This window comes from Brachypodium distachyon, chromosome 1 (assembly GCF_000005505.3).
Source record: "Brachypodium distachyon strain Bd21 chromosome 1, Brachypodium_distachyon_v3.0, whole genome shotgun sequence".
In the NCBI taxonomy this organism is placed as follows: Eukaryota; Viridiplantae; Streptophyta; class Magnoliopsida; order Poales; family Poaceae; genus Brachypodium; species Brachypodium distachyon.
The window spans coordinates 8124662-8140462 of NC_016131.3; the positions used below are offsets into that span (position 1 = coordinate 8124662).

General features: G+C 45.7%; 1 protein-coding gene and 1 long non-coding RNA gene across 2 annotated transcripts; one reads left to right on the top strand and one right to left on the bottom strand.

Moving 5' to 3' along the window:
* Window positions 1-984: 984 nt before the first annotated feature.
* Window positions 985-2970, top strand: LOC100831687 (transcription factor TEOSINTE BRANCHED 1). The gene has a single exon (XM_003559465.4). The coding sequence runs from the start codon at window positions 1463-1465 to the stop codon at window positions 2618-2620; it is 1158 nt and encodes a 385-aa protein (XP_003559513.1). The 5' UTR covers window positions 985-1462; the 3' UTR covers window positions 2621-2970.
* A 2045-nt stretch (window positions 2971-5015) lies between these two features.
* On the bottom strand, window positions 5016-15190 carry LOC112271548. Its single transcript, XR_002964658.1, has 6 exons — window positions 14986-15190; window positions 14726-14865; window positions 6323-6389; window positions 6106-6186; window positions 5434-5667; window positions 5016-5250 (listed from the first exon to the last, which is right to left on the bottom strand). It is a non-coding gene; the product is annotated as an uncharacterized LOC112271548 (long non-coding RNA).
* Between the last annotated feature and the right edge of the window lie 611 nt (window positions 15191-15801).

Consider the following 15801-nt stretch of genomic DNA (forward strand, 5'->3'; position numbering starts at 1 on the left):
CAGATGAATCAAAAAGACTCAAAAGTTATATACTCCCCCTTTTGATAATACAAAGCGTATTAGACTTTTTTAAGACACGTCTCTCTTAAGAATTACTTTATTAATATATGGTCTATATGCCATGAGATTGGTATCACTAGATTCATCTTCCGAAGTAATTACTGATATTTATGGATTCATATCATACATATTAATGAGTAATTCTTGTTCAAGACTTTGTCTTAATAAAACCTAATACATCTTGTATTATTAAAACGAAGGAGGAGTAGTGGTTTGATTAAAAAAAATAACTGTGTTTACTGTACTATGTTGTAGACTAGTAGTATAAGTTTACTAGCCATGTGATAAGGCCCATGCTTGAAGAAGCTCCTAATTACTAGTCTTTGTTTTTTAGTTTTGGTCATGTCTAGGTGCACTCAATATGATAGTGTGGTGTGTGGTACGTACTTATCCCCTCTAAGAAATTAAAGTCCAATATGAGGGTAAGATGGAAGACCTTGTGACCTCGGTCCCCTGCTACTATATGCTACTTCATCCGATCCCTTTTAATTGTCTCAAACTTGTCCAAATATGGATGTATGTATGTCTAAAAAATGTCTAGATACATGTAATATTTCGACAATTAATATGGATCGGAGAGAGTATTATACTTCTCGATTGTTTTGTGCAAAATTTGTGCTCGATCCGCTGTGTTTTCAATGGAGTACACAGCCGTGTTGAGCGGACGTTTGGAAAAGAAAATAGCTACCAAATGGGTTCTTTGGTTCCATACCACCCCCAATCGTTTTCAATGTATACCTACCGGGTAAGCGAATTCCTGTGCAGATACAAAAATACCAAGGTCATTCGTTTCCTGAAGAAGGGTTTCGGAGGAACAAACACAACCATGGCTGGTCACCCTCCGGTTGTATGCCCTGCCAATAAATGCCCTAGGTCGCTTGTAGCCAATAGCATTCCAACATGCACGCGTGCCCTTTCCCCCAACAGTGTCCTTTCCGCCTTGTATTCTCTCCCTGTCACCTCATCCACACTCACAGACCTCTATCTTCTCTCTATAAGATGGCACACCCCTCTCAAGTAGGGGAGAGAATCACATCCGAAATTCTACCTAGGAAGCATCGTCCATCCCCCTAAGAACAATCCTCTATCGTAGCTAGGAGCTCTCCTAACACATGAGGCCATGCCGTGTGTGAGTGAGCTCAGGATGAGCTAGGTACCGGCCGGCCTTCTGCACACTCCCATGAGAGGTGATCTCTAGCTCCTCCTAGTCCTAGAGCTCTTTAACTCTCTCTCTCTCTCAGACAGACACAAGCGCGTCACGAGCTTATGCATGGCCGGACACATCTGATCATAGCTAGCTAGGCCGGACCTCTCTCTCTCTCTCTCATTCACACATTCAGAGAGAGACGCAGTGGTGCTCATAGTCCAAGGACCTAGAGGGGCGGAGTCCTGTCACTAAAGCATGTTTCCTTTGTGTGATTCCCCAAGCCCCATGGACTTGCCACTTTACCAACAGCTTCAGCTCAGCCCTCCCTCGCTAAAGCCGGACCCGGAAGATCACCACCACCAATCCTCCTTCTTCTACTACCATTCCTCCCCTGCCTTCGCCGGCGCCGACGCCGCCTTCCACCACAGCTGCTACCTCGATCCAGGTGCCGCTACGCTCCCCTCCGCCGAGATCGACTGCTCGCCGCCGCCGGAGCTGTCGCTCATGGACCAGGCACTCCCTGCCGCCGGAAATACTGCGCAAGGTACTGAGCACCACGGCAGCGGCAGCGGCAGCGGCGTTGGTGCTCTCGAGAGCAGGGCTGCCGCTGCAGCGAGGAAGGACCGGCACAGCAAGATATGCACGGCCGGCGGGATGCGTGACCGGCGGATGCGGCTGTCCCTGGACGTGGCCCGCAAGTTCTTCGCGCTGCAGGACATGCTGGGCTTCGACAAGGCCAGCAAGACGGTGCAATGGCTCCTCAACACGTCCAAGAGCGCCATCAGGGAGGTCATGGCCACCGACGACATGGACCCGGCGCACTCCTCCGAGTGCGAGGACGACGATGGCTCCAGCATCAGCCTCTCCAACATGCCGGCGCCGGAGAAGAAGGGCGATCGCGGAGAGGGGAAGAAGCCGGCAACGGCGAGAGCGGCAAGAAGGGCCGCCAACCTCCCGAAGCCGTCGAGGAAATCGGGCGGCGCCAACGCGCACACCATCCCCGACAAGGAGTCGAGGACGAAGGCGAGGGAGAGGGCGAGGGAGCGGACAAAGGAGAAGAACCGAATGCGGTGGGTCACGCTTGCCTCCACAATCAACCTCGAGTCCGCGGCGAGGGACGACGAGCTGATCATGGCGAGCCCCAACAACAATCTGAACCGCTCTTCGTCGTCGTCCATGAACACGGCCGCGAGCGCCGACAAATTGGAGGAGAGATGCTGTACCAACGGAGGAAGGACGGTTCAAGAAGCGTCAATAGCAAGCCACGCGATCATGGCGGGCGCCTTCGGCAATGGAGGAACATACGGAAGCGGCAGCAGCAGCGGCAGCAACTACTACTACCAGCACCAGCAGCTGGAGGAGCAACAATGGGAGCTCGGCGGAGTCGTGTTCGCCAACTCGCGGCTCTACTGATCAAGAGAGATCAGGCAGCTAGCTTCATTCAACTACGTGCGTGCGTACGGTACAAGAACTACTCCCCCGTTTGTCTCCCATCTATCTGGCCTAGCTTGTTCATATCCTTTGTTCGATTGGATCATCGATGCGCGTAATAATTTCTTGTGAATTAACTTTGTGATCGGCGACGGACTTGGTTTGGTCATCGCATGATGTAGTATTGTAGTTTGTAGGTACTTGCTAGTACTACCGTGTTGATTAATTCATGTAATTCATTCGTGCGTGGGATCTAAATCTGTGTTGATTCTATGATTGTTAAACTGAACTCATCCATGTCTCGCTAGGGGAATCAAATAATATCTTGTATATATTCTGGTGAAGGAACTGCAAGCAAGCTAGTTAACTTTGCTAGCTTGTAATGGATGAAAGGCAGACAATTCATAATTTCCCATTGTGTTTTCATTTCATAGAACAATTCTCCTATTACCTGCCGATTCAAAGTTTCCTACACATGGAATAGGTTTCAGAAATGAGAAATATCAATGTTAGTCTCATATAGAAAATTAATATGCATGGTTTTATTTTAAATCAACGCTTGTGCATGCATACTTAAGCATCAACAGCATGGGGATACAAACTCTCATAGGTTGTGAGTTAAATTTGTACAGCATCTGCCGAAAAACAAGCGAGTTCAGTAGGTAGCGCATGAATGTTATTGTTACTCCAGATAGCGTTGTTAAAAAGAAAAGGCCATGCATGTTCAAAGCATTAATTAAGTATCATACTATGTGTTTAGCCGACAAATATAAAGTATTGATGTGGTAACGTCCGCATCATATTAAAGTGCTATGATGTTGGTATGTTCATCTTGTCAACACACAAGCTGCTTTCTGGATGTAACACGGTACGTTAGGTGTTTCAACACGGATAACATATGTTCTATGGAGTAGTAAATTACGTTAGCAAAATCAACCTGCATGTGCCAGTACGTAGTCCTTTAAATTCTAGCTAGGACCATGAGCAAACAAAAGTTTGGATCCGTAGTTTTATTACACTGCCCTCCTACAAACTAAAAGAAATGCGACTAACATTGTTGCAATATGTTTCTAAATTCAACATAAGAGAAAATGCAATTTCTCAACTGAACTCGTGCATTTAATAGAAAACTACATTTGTGAGCTAGCTGCATTGGAAGTTTTCTCTTTTACCATTATAGCTAGCATGCTGCAAAGTGAGCAAGATGCCTCCACAAGTTATATTTTTAGACTATGCACAGGTGGCAAGATAAAACATATAGGGTCTATTACGATGTTATGTCTCTTATTTCCTTGAATTTCAATAGGCTTATGATCTGTTTGAGCACGTGCAAGTAATATATAACCATGTATACCTGCTTAGCTTGATACAAGTAATTTGACAACAAATTTGGAGCAAGTAGTATGAAAATCAATCCATGCCCTTTATTATCTGTTAGTTGTTCCATAAACTTTTACACTGCAAAATTAGAACAAGAACTATTTCCATTTCCGGCTTGAGGATAATCAACTCCATCAATTCTTCCATATATATTTGTTTGGCATACTTAGCTTATTCATCTAGTAGCTGATCGTAATACTATATGATTGCACTGCCAACAATGTTATAGCGTCCCCTAATTTTTGAAATCAATATGTTATTTGTGTTCCTTATGAGTTGGACATGAACCTTGATGAAGTATACGTGTAGTTCATTATACTCATCTCACTATAAATTATTGAGGAAACTTCAATAAGTTTACCACAACTAGTCCAGGATCGATTAAATTGACGGGAATGATGTACTCCCTTTGTCTCTCCTTCATATATAGCGGGCATGCATGCATTTTAAAATTCAACTTTGACTGCTAATTAGATCAATATGAGAAAATTATATCATTGTCTCGTATTTCAATGGCATAACTTTTATACCTCACCCATATATTATTGGTGTAATTTTTTATCAAATGACAACGGACGGGGTAGACTCCATCCGAGGGAAAATGTGTATCCTTTTTGACTGGACACAAGAATTAATGAGGAACTAAATACAACGATTCTCACAAAAAAAAACTAAATACAAACGACATGAGCAAAAAAAATCTTTAAAATGTAGAACGACTTGCACTCTGGATAAATTTGAAGAGGCTAAAATAACTTACAGCATTGATCATCTGAGAGTAATTAACTAATACATGGAAACAGCAGATCCAAACGTTCTGTATATTAGCCAGAAGGTTCATTCAGTATTTGTCTGATCTCACCAAAAAAGAGAGGAAGAGATACCTCTAGCCTCCGCATCATAAGATATCCACATTCTACTACCATTTAAGACTAGACGACTACTGCGAAGTAACATGGCACTTTGTGGAAATTATTGCATGGAGAAAATGCCATAATTAACGAAGTTGCAAAACCAAGCCAGCTTTCTAAAACATGATTCTTAATTCGATCTTGATATACAGATTAGATTATGTATGACATACCAACATGTGGAGTTATCCAACCCACCCAGCTAGCAGCGTCCCGGAGACGGAGGAATTTAGTTACCATATCGGAGTGTTTGCACCTTCTATCTTCCGGATCTCGGCAAATTTTCACCGCACAATGGGCTAGCAGTAAAAACAACTATTTCTGCACGAAAAATGTACAGTGCCGATTAATTGCATGCACGTCCAGCAGCATCAAAGTTCACATGCATGCTGTACTGGATGAAATTAGGACAAACAGTGCACATATGTACCTTGTCTTGTCATTCTGGAGTACTTGGGGTAAAAAAACCAACGGCAATTGTATATATGAACATGCAATACTTACCTCTCCAGGACACTTTTCGCAGCACAGTACAAGGGTACTGCTCAGCGGTTCAGCCCAGCAAGCTAGCCAATCGGATAATATCATGCAATTAAGTTCTTCAGCGAAACACACACATGTACATATGTCTTCGCCCTTCAGTCAGCAACCGTGCGTGCATCTATGTGCATGTCAAAAACTGGTTAAATTCTGCTTGCCGAAAGCACTTGACTGCAGAAAGATTTCCTTTTGGTTCAGCTGTCAAAACACATAGACCGCAATATAAATCATTGAGAAAGAATAGTTAATGTTGTTATAATAGGGGTACTGCTTGGAGTAAGGCTATTTCTGCCTAAAGCTTTGGTGGTATATACTGAAGTCAAATATTAACTGAATGCGAAAACTTAAAGAAGAAATTTCTCTTCCAAACTGAAAGGTAGATAAACTTGTAACTGTTACTCTATTGAGTATATGGACGATTAATCGTCAGGACAGCATGACTGCAGGATAATCAATATATTGACACAAAGAGGGTCGACTAAATTAAACTTTTTTTTTAATTTAGGAGTTCATCTCTCCCAGCCTCCACTATAAGAGAAACTGAAAATACAAGGCCTAACTGATAAGTGATAACACATAATTAACTGTTCCATTACACAATATTGCAAGGCATATGGAATCAAATTAATCCATCACCTTCTTCTTGTGTTTTGATCCTATGTTTGTTGTAATCTTCCTGGTTGAATTCGTTCCGACCATCTTGGCAATGATAACACTCTGTGTTTTTTCGTAAAAGAAATAAGGCATCAGAATGATATGTAATATATGCATGGTGGGTAGAATTGAGGCTTAATTGGCATCCAAAATGGGAGGAAAACATTAAGCGGCCGTGGTCGCCTTCATATCCCCTCACATGCATGAGATGAAGCATTTTGTCTTGATGTTGGAAATATTGCAGACTTTGTGCCTCGACATACGGCCTGCACCAAACCATTTGTCACACACAATCTCAAATCTCAAGTATTAAGTGGCACAATTAAGATTGAATACAAATTATTGGTTTACATGCCGCATTTTTCTCGGAAAAGGAATTGGACTGAATGTGTTCATTCTGTGAAACACAACAAGTTTCAGCCATATTAATTGAGTTTCTCATGCTAGACTTCATCTCAATTGTTAATTAATGTTCAACAAAAACAAAAGATAGGTATGTATATACCACCTTTGGTTCTATTTTTTTTGTGCTTTGGGATTTTTGGACACAATATTCATTACATTTTTTAGGATTAAATTCTATTTATATGCTTGACATACCATGACATAACGTGGAAACAAACTTTTCAAGGTAACTCACCTGCAAAATCCCATGTATCAAGCCTAATGGTCACCAGCATTAATTTTGGACATGGACAGTGTCCGAATTATATTCCCTCGACCGTCATTTTTATATTTCTAAGTTAAAATAAAAAATATGACAACATAGGATCACAGACTTTCATGACAAGTCTACCGATATAATTCAATTCCTGACTACATGCACATTCTACTCCATGTACCAGGACACATAATTTAAGAACCCAGTTTAATTTATTCTAAATTACATTGTTGGTTTATTTTATGTTAGCTAAACTTTAAGCTGTATATAAATGAAAATTAAAATTAAAATTAATAGTATACCAAAGGACTGATTCAAGTGAGTCATAGGAGCACATGAGAATTAATACAAACCAGCTGGACTATAGTCTTCTCAAGCTCCAGATCTCCCTCAATTAATTAATTCCCGCTTAATTGATTGTTTCCCATGGCTCTTCAGATGTTTAATTTCCCTTGGCTATGACTATATGATCTGTTGACGATTAGCCTACTTAGTGTTCCCTTGTGAGTTTTGGTGTGGGACGGTGATAGCTTATATATGTGGTACTCCCTCGGGTGTCTAAGTGATCTATATTCCCCGGACCCTTGCTGAAAAATTATCTTTGCTTGCAGAGACGATATGATCTTAGCAGTATAAGACAATTCGACAATAAACTTGACAAGTAGAACATCTCTACTCTAAGTATCACCCTTCTGCCAAAACAACAAAAAATAGATTCATATAAATTCATATAAATTTTAACATGTAAAATTTAGTACACGAACTCGCATCTTCAAGAATAAATTGCAAACGCAAATTGAACCCACATTTTTCTCAACTAGCCCCTTTGTTTTCATCTGTACTTAAATAGATATAGTTTCCACATATCAATATCGTCCAATGGACAGAAGTGATTTTATTTAAAAGAATGATCAAATTGAATAAAGTAAGTTAATATACATGGTTCTTGAACTGTTTTAGTTTTTTTTCAGCCACACATGCCTACCGTGTTGGAGTGATAACAAACTCTGGACTAAAGTATGAGCGTCACTATTCGACCTCCTACTCTCAAAAGCAAAAATTACATCCTTAAACTCCCTGCTCCGAACAGCAATTTTGCAGAGAATGGCACTATAAGAGCAACGGGTTCCACTAATAATCCCCTTGACAACTTCAGCAGCATCAGAAGCAATATACAGCTTGTCGGCATTAAGATCCTTGGGCAGCGCCAGAGCCTCGCAGCAAGCGAGAGCTTCCAAAGTTGGCGGGTCTGTAATAGCATCAAAGATTCAAGCGGATGAACCAAGATGCACACCCTGGAGATCGCGGCAGACCACCGCCGAAGCCCCTTTATTCTGCGTCTTCGCGACACCACCATCAACATTGAACTTGAGGAAACCTGCTGGAGGGGGATCCAGTGGGCCGCAACCAGAGCAGCTTGCTTAGAGGGAGACGGGTTACCCACCTGAACCACCTCTAGTTCAGATAGCAGGTTGGCAACAAAACCATTAACCGTAACTGGACTTTGGTAGATGCCTTCATGGATGGCTTTCCGGCGAGAGGACCAAATTGCCCATAGTGTCAACAGAATCTCAGTGAATTCACGATGCGATACCGTTTCCAGAAGATGGAAAAGCCACTCCTTTGCGTCTGGACAGACCGACGCACAAACGTGCTCATCGAGCTGTTCATCTGACAAAGCCCAGACGCACCTCGCCATGGTGCATTCAATCAAGGAGTGCCACCAAGAATCCAAAGCAGAGCGGCAAATTGCGCACATTGGGGAGTCGGCCATATGTCTATGATTGAGAACATCACCTGTCGGTAGTTACTGCTGAGCAAGACGCCACGCAAAGACACAGACTTTTGATGGTACCTTGGTTTTCCAGAGCCTCGTCCATGCTTTGCCAGCTTGATCAGAGCTTGATGCCGGCCTCTTTTCAAGCCAATCCTCACGAACTTTCCTTGTTGAAACAAGCATCCGGTAGCAAGATCTTACAGAAAAAACACCGGACCTCTCGAAGTGCCATGCCCAGAAATCTCCATAATTAATAGTGCTAATAGGGATCCTTCGTATAGCCTCCACATCCATCGGAAGAAAATGGGCATTGAGCTTCGCCACATCCCAGCTGCATTCTGTTCGATCAATCAACTTTGAAACCCGGGTAGGAGGATCATCTGACAGGGCAAGGTATGGTGATCGACGTTCGTCCCGAGGGAGCCAATTGTCCTGCCAAACAAAAGTTGTCTTTCCATTCGCCGGATAGCACCAAGCTTCATCACATCTCTTCCCTCAAGGATCGCCCGCCAGATCTGTGAAGGGCGTTTCCCCAATTCCGCCCTCATCAAGCTGGAGTTGGGAAAGTAAACAGCTCGTAAAATCCGGGCACTCAAGGTGTTGGGGCTCGTGAGAACTCTCCATGCTTGCCTGGCTAGGAGAGATAAGTTAAAAAGCTCAATGTCTCTGGATCCCAATCCTCCCATATACTTTGGCAAAGTCATTGTGTCCCAAGAGACCCAATGGGTCTTCCGCTTCCTGTTCTTGCTTCCCCACCAAAAGCTCCTAATCATGGAGTTAATCTTCAGACACAGACCATGGGGAAGCTTAAAACATGCCATAGAATATGTAGGGACAGCTTGCGTGACCGATTTGATTAAAACTTCCTTTCCCCCGAAGGATAAGGTTTCCTCCATCCAGCCCTTAACTTTCCCCCAAACACGGTCTTCCAAATATTTAAATGCACAATTTTTCGAGTTACCTACATCAGTCGGCATGCCAAGATATTTGGCTGCAAGCGATTCATTCGGGACTTGGAGGAGATCCTTCATAGCTTGTCGAGTATCATTAGGTCAGCCTTTACTGAAGAAAATAGAGCTCTTCTGTCTGTTCGCTTGTTGGCTCGAAGCTTGACAATAGGCTTGGATCACATCAGAAATAGCCTCAGCTCCCTCCACACTAGCTTTTGCAAATAGCAAGCTGTCATCTGCGAATAGAAGATGATTGACCGGGGGTGCATTAGGCGCCACAACGACACCCGCCAAAAATCCAGAGTTCCCCCTGCTCCTAAGAAGTCAAGATAGACCTTCAGCTGCTAGCAAAAACAAGTACGGTGAGATCGGATCACCCTGTCGAATACCCCTGCTCAGTTGAAATACTTCCATCCTTTCTCCATTAAACAGAACAGAAAAGGTGACCGACGAAACAATCTTCATAATGGAGTCCAACCAACGCATGCTCAAGCCAAGTTTCAGCATAATAGCTCGCAAGTAGACCCATTCAACATGATCATATGCCTTCGTCATGTCTAGCTTTAATGCACAGAACTGTGAATTATTTGCTCTGCGCTTCTTCATGAAGTGTAAGCACTCGTAAGCCATTATGATATTATCAGTTATAAGCCGGCCCGGGACAAAGGCCGACTGTTCCTCAGAAATAATCTCCAGTAAGATCTCCTTCAATCTATTAGCTTGGACCTTCGAAACAATTTTCAGGATAACATAACATAGACTTATAGGGCAAAATTGAACAAGAGAAGAAGCACCTGCCACTTTGGGGATAAGAACGAGCAAAGTTTGATTAGCTTCATGAGGATCTTCAGTCCCGTTGAGAATACTTAATACAGCTGTTGTGACATCCGGTCCACATAAGTCCCAATGACGCTGAAAAAAGTGTGCCGGGAAGCTGTCAGGCCCAGGCGCCTTAGTCGCGAACATCTGAAATAAAGCGTTCTTTACTTCCTCAGCTGTATATGGTCTTTCGAGCCTTTCGTTCATTGACACTGACACTTTACGTGATACAGTGCGCAGAACCTCCTCCATACCGGACACCCCTTCAGAAGTATACAAGTTTCTGTAAAAGTCTACCATATGCTGGGCCATAATGAGGTGGTCATTTGTTGTGGATCCGTCCGGGAGAGCAAGTAGCTCAATCCGATTCTTTTTCCTCCTCTCGCTAGCTCGCTAATGGAAAAAATCTGGTGTTACGATCTCCCTCGGCGAGCCACTGAACACGGGATCTTTGTCGCCACATGATCTCCTCCCTGTGATTCCAAATAGTGAGAGTATCAACAATAGATTTCTCCTCCTCTGTTGGACCAACACGCTCAGGAAGCGCTCGCAGACTTTCTAATTCTGCCAGGAGCTCACGCATCTTCTTGCGAACTTGCCCGAAAACCTCATTCCCCCATGCAACAAGGTCATTGGACATTCTCTTAAGCTTCAAGTGTAGGTCAACCATGGACAAACTAGGAGCTGATTTGAGCCACTGTTGCTTCATGAACTTCCCAAACTTCTCATGGGTCTCCCACATCTTCTCATAGCGAAAACACCGGTCAGAGCGCGCCTAACTACCTTGCCGAGGCTCTCTAATCTTGAGAAGAATAGGGCAATGATCTGACTTCACTACGGTCAAATGAAACACCGCAGCGAAAGGGAACATCATCCACTAGGAAGTTGCGGCAAGCGCCCGATCCAGCCGAACTGTCGCACCAGTGGCACCCGGGGTACCACCGCTGCATGACGCATGGGCCGCCTCGCTCGCTCCCCGGAGAGGATCGCACCCCGGCAGCACCCCGCGAGCTGCCCAGCAAGTCACCAGCACGGCAGGCTAGCCGGGCTGCAGGGGTTGCCCTGGGGGGCAGCAAGAGAAATCTCGCATGGGCGCTTTCCGGGAAGGTAACTTGCCGAGAAGGGCGTTCCTGGGCGCAGGTGTCCGTTACAGGAGCGGGACCGAGCGGGCAGGACAGCGGCGCCACGTGGCCGCTCGACTGGCTCCCCACGTGCAGGGTCCGTCAGGACAAGGAGTGAAGCACACGCCAGCATTGAATGCCCCGACAGAAAGGGGATTCCCCGTCCAGTCAGCCTACAGTGGCTGGCCTGGTGTAAATTTCAAGCACCTAGGGCCCTAGTTGCAGGACTACCCAACCTGCATGCAAGCTAGCGCAGCGGGGCCGAGCTGCCCTAACTCTTTGTTTGCCATTTGTCACCCATGCGCCGAGGCACCTGTGGTATCCCCTTTGGTATAAAAGGAGGACCCCCGCCAGCGGTCAAAGTGTTCGGTCCGGTTTGGTTGGAGGATCGGGTTTTCAGTTCACTGCTAGTAGTAGCCAGAAGTGGCAAGTAGCGCTTAGCTAGAAAAGAGAGAGAGCACCCGGGGACTCCCCCCGGCAACCTGTAAACCCTAGTTCACTGGCTAATAACAAACTCGGAGGCAAGACGTAGGGTTTTACACCTCAGGGTGGCCCGAACCTGGGTAAAAAGCGTTCTCGTGTTCATTGTGCTCTTACGCTTCACATTGGCCTCGACAGCGATCGCTAGAGCGATCCCCGTCGCCCACTGCCGAACCTAAAAGGGGGTGCTCGCGCATCCCCGGTGTCTGAGCCCCGTGCTACGACACGAACACTGGTAAATGATCCACCCCGGACTCTCTTTTCAAAAGTCCAAATATTGCCATTAAATCCTAGATCGCAGAGACCACAAACATCGACAGCCTCGCGAAAACCCGCCATCTGACCAGAGTCCCGCTCACCAACTCCAAAATGTTCATCTTGCCTTAACACCTCATTGAAATCTCCAACACATGTCCAAGGAAGATTGGATTCACTCCGGAGGAAGCGAAGCAATTCCCAAGTCTTATGCCTTTCATGCACACGTGCCTCTCCATACAAGCATGTGAGCCGCCAGGGATCCTCATTCCCCGAGCGGACAATCATATCAATATGGTACTGCGAATAGTGAATTAACTCCATTGCAATATCATTATTTCAGTATAGCAAGTCCACCACTCCGACCATTACTACTAACAGCAAAACTATGTTGAAAACCTAAAGTAAAAGCAAGATTTTGAGCCCTTGTGTTGCCAACTTGAGTTTCTTGAAGACAGAGCACCGAGGGGGCAAACCGTCGCACCAAAGTGCGGAGCTCTCGAACTGTCGCGTCGTTGCCAATACCACGACAGTTTCAGCTCAAGATATTCATTGCGCCCGGCGGTCCTCCACCGCGAAGGCCGCCGATCCATCAGAAATCGCCTTATTAGGGGAGGCACCCTTCCTGCTTCTCTTATGGTCCTTTGGCGAGACGTAAGCTGGTGGGGGAGGAGGAATAGCATCTTTCTCCGGTGGGACAACACTGCCATCATCCATATCAGCATCATAATCCTTGGGAACATTAGTGTCAATATCCATATTAAGCTTCCTGGTAATAGATGGTGACTCAGTAGCATTAACCTGATTAGCACCTTTAATTGGACTAGAGGCTGTATCCGCCAGGTCCTCCTGCTTGTCCAGATCTGCATCATCAGAAGATCTTTTCATTGACACAGCGACATTCTCCCTCCAGCTGCCACCATGCGCACGTTCCCGACCCTGAGTATGTCCGCCTCCCCTGCGCCCAGAGAAAGGAGCTCTGGCGCCAATGGAAACGCTCGTCGGTGCAACACGTCGTTTGGCTATCATCCACTTGCCATACTACTTTGCACTCTCATCATGGACACCATCTCCGCATTCATCCCTGCCGTGGCCTAACTCACCACAAATTTCACAAAAAATCCCATCTTTTCCATCTTTTCATACTTGACTTCTAAGGGGTGGCGCTCATCACGGACCTTTAGTGGCACAAAACGGATCAACGGTTCTCTGACATCAATACTCGCTCTAACCCGCACATAATCCCCTTCGAACCACTTCGGCGGATTCAGATCAACACTTATCACACGCCCTATGCGCCGAGCCAATTGATCAACAACTGATTCACGTCGATAGAGTACTGGGATCTTGTGAATTTGTGCCCAAACAGCAACTCGATTCAGTTGGATTGAGGTCATGTTCGTCTTCCCATCATAGTCTTCCACCACCACCATGTATCCCCGAAACAGCCAGGGCCCCTGGAGCATGACCTTCTTCCAGTCACCCAGGCACGAGAATTTGAACAGAAACAGATTGTCATCGATCTCCAGGGGATCGGTGTCGTATGCCAACCCCCAGGTCACACCATCTTCTCGTAAAAAGCAGTCAAGCTGAAGGGTTTGGTGGTATGGACCCTTGCCAGGGCAAGCCATCGGGCTTCCTTCTCCATCTGAGCGACTTCCTCATCGTTGATGAGCACGTCATCCAACTCTCCCTCGCGCAAGACCAAATTATCCATCGCTTTGGCTAGATCCACGCCAGCCTGCTCCTTCCCCGTCGTACTTGAAGACGCCGCCATGCCAGACGCCGAAACAGCAACACAAACGCAAATGTAGACCGATCTTTCCAAACCCTAGAACTCCGAGCGCCAAGGACCAAGGCCGGGCAGACGAACAAAGCCGTCCCCTTTATCAGCCCGAGAACCAGCAGCAAGGAAACTCCCGAGGATTGGATAGATAACACCAGTAGGACTCGACGCTGGAGACAGAGTCGCCTGCGGAGTAGAGAAACCCTAATCGCCTAGGGTAAAAACTGTTTCTTTTTGTCTTCATGCCGCGGGACTGCCTAACTGTTTTTTTAGTTGCTTAACTGAATTGGTACTAGAATTAAAGGTGGGGTTTGGGCCGGGCCCTGTCCCATCCTGGCCCATCATGTATCAACTGTATCAATCCAAATCCCCGTTTGTTCTCCTCCTACTTCTTCAAGCACCAAATCCCTATATAGTGGAATCGATTTTCTCCGTTTAAGTTAAAAAGGCGTCAAATCCCTAATCTGGCCATGAGCTTGTTCATGGTGTCGATCTCCGCCTCGCTCATTCACCACAAAATCGCGATGCAGCACATACAGAGGCGACGCGCGGCCACTGGCCAGCTTGCGGCAGGCACCCCCTGACTCCCTGAGGCCCTGCTGTCCCCCGTCCTACTCCGATATATCGTTCCCATCATATAAATTGGGCGATTAAGTTGCTTAATCTAGCTACTAGTACTGGCTAAAGTGCGCTCATGCAGGAGTAAGGAAAAAACGGGGAGTAAGACAGTAGAAGAATGAGGATATTACTTACCTAGCTAGCTCAGTTACAAAATATAGGCAAGCAGCCACGCCCACGCACGATCGAGGAACAGATCAAAGCAGTAGCGGGACGACACGTACAGGTGCAGGATTGGTTTGCATGCTTTTGCCTGATTTGACGCCGACCATTGTCTGTTGCGGTATACCACCCATGAGAAGGAGATGAACAGTAGCGGAGGAAGAAGCAGAAGCAGCAAGTAACAGCGTGGAAGAGGAAGAAGAAGAAAGAGGAAGCGTTGGCAGCAGGCTTACCTACGCTTTGGATTGGAGGAGCAGATGGCTCATTCTCTAATTTCGCCCTGGCACCTGAGAAGGAGAAATTAAGGACAGAGAAGATCCCCAGGCCAGGAACTGTAGTCTCTCTTTCTCTCTCTCCCCGGAGAGGGAAGCTGGCTAGATACAGAGGAAGCTAGGCAGGCCTGATGGTCTCGGCACGCGTGATGTTTTCTTCCGTCTCTTTTCGAGGAAATGATTCAAAGTTCATGTGCCAAAGGCTGCAGAGTGCAGATATTCCTTCCTTTTTCGAGAGAAGACAACATGAACAAGACTCAAAATGCATTTCAGGTCATGTTGCTATGGATAAAACCGGAGGATAAGGACAAACTTTTGCTGTTAGCCCCCAAGAATTTAAAGCAACGTAAATAAGAACGGTCGTTTCAGTGGTGTACGGCGGTGAAATCTACAGAAAAACTAGTACCGTCGGCTTGCTTGTCTTTGGCTTTGACTTGTCAACGAGTTTGGTCACTGGGGGCATGCAGATAACTTTGAGCCTGGTGTGCTGCCGGCCGGTCAATTAGCCTATATAGGAGCAAGAAGTTTTTCTTTGGCTGGCACTATTCATCCCTTTGATTTAAGAATTGAGGAAAGGAAAAATCAGGAAAACTTTCTTTGGTATAAGTTTCAAAGGAAAAAAAATGCAGGATTTTTACAAGGGAAAGGTGAGACTGCTCTCGACTACACTGCTCCCGCTATCTTCCACTGTTCATCTGACGTTAGTGCACAAACGGTAGCAAACAGCGTGAACTGCAGGGGAACGGATTCGTACAGTCCTTTCCGGCTTCCCCCAGT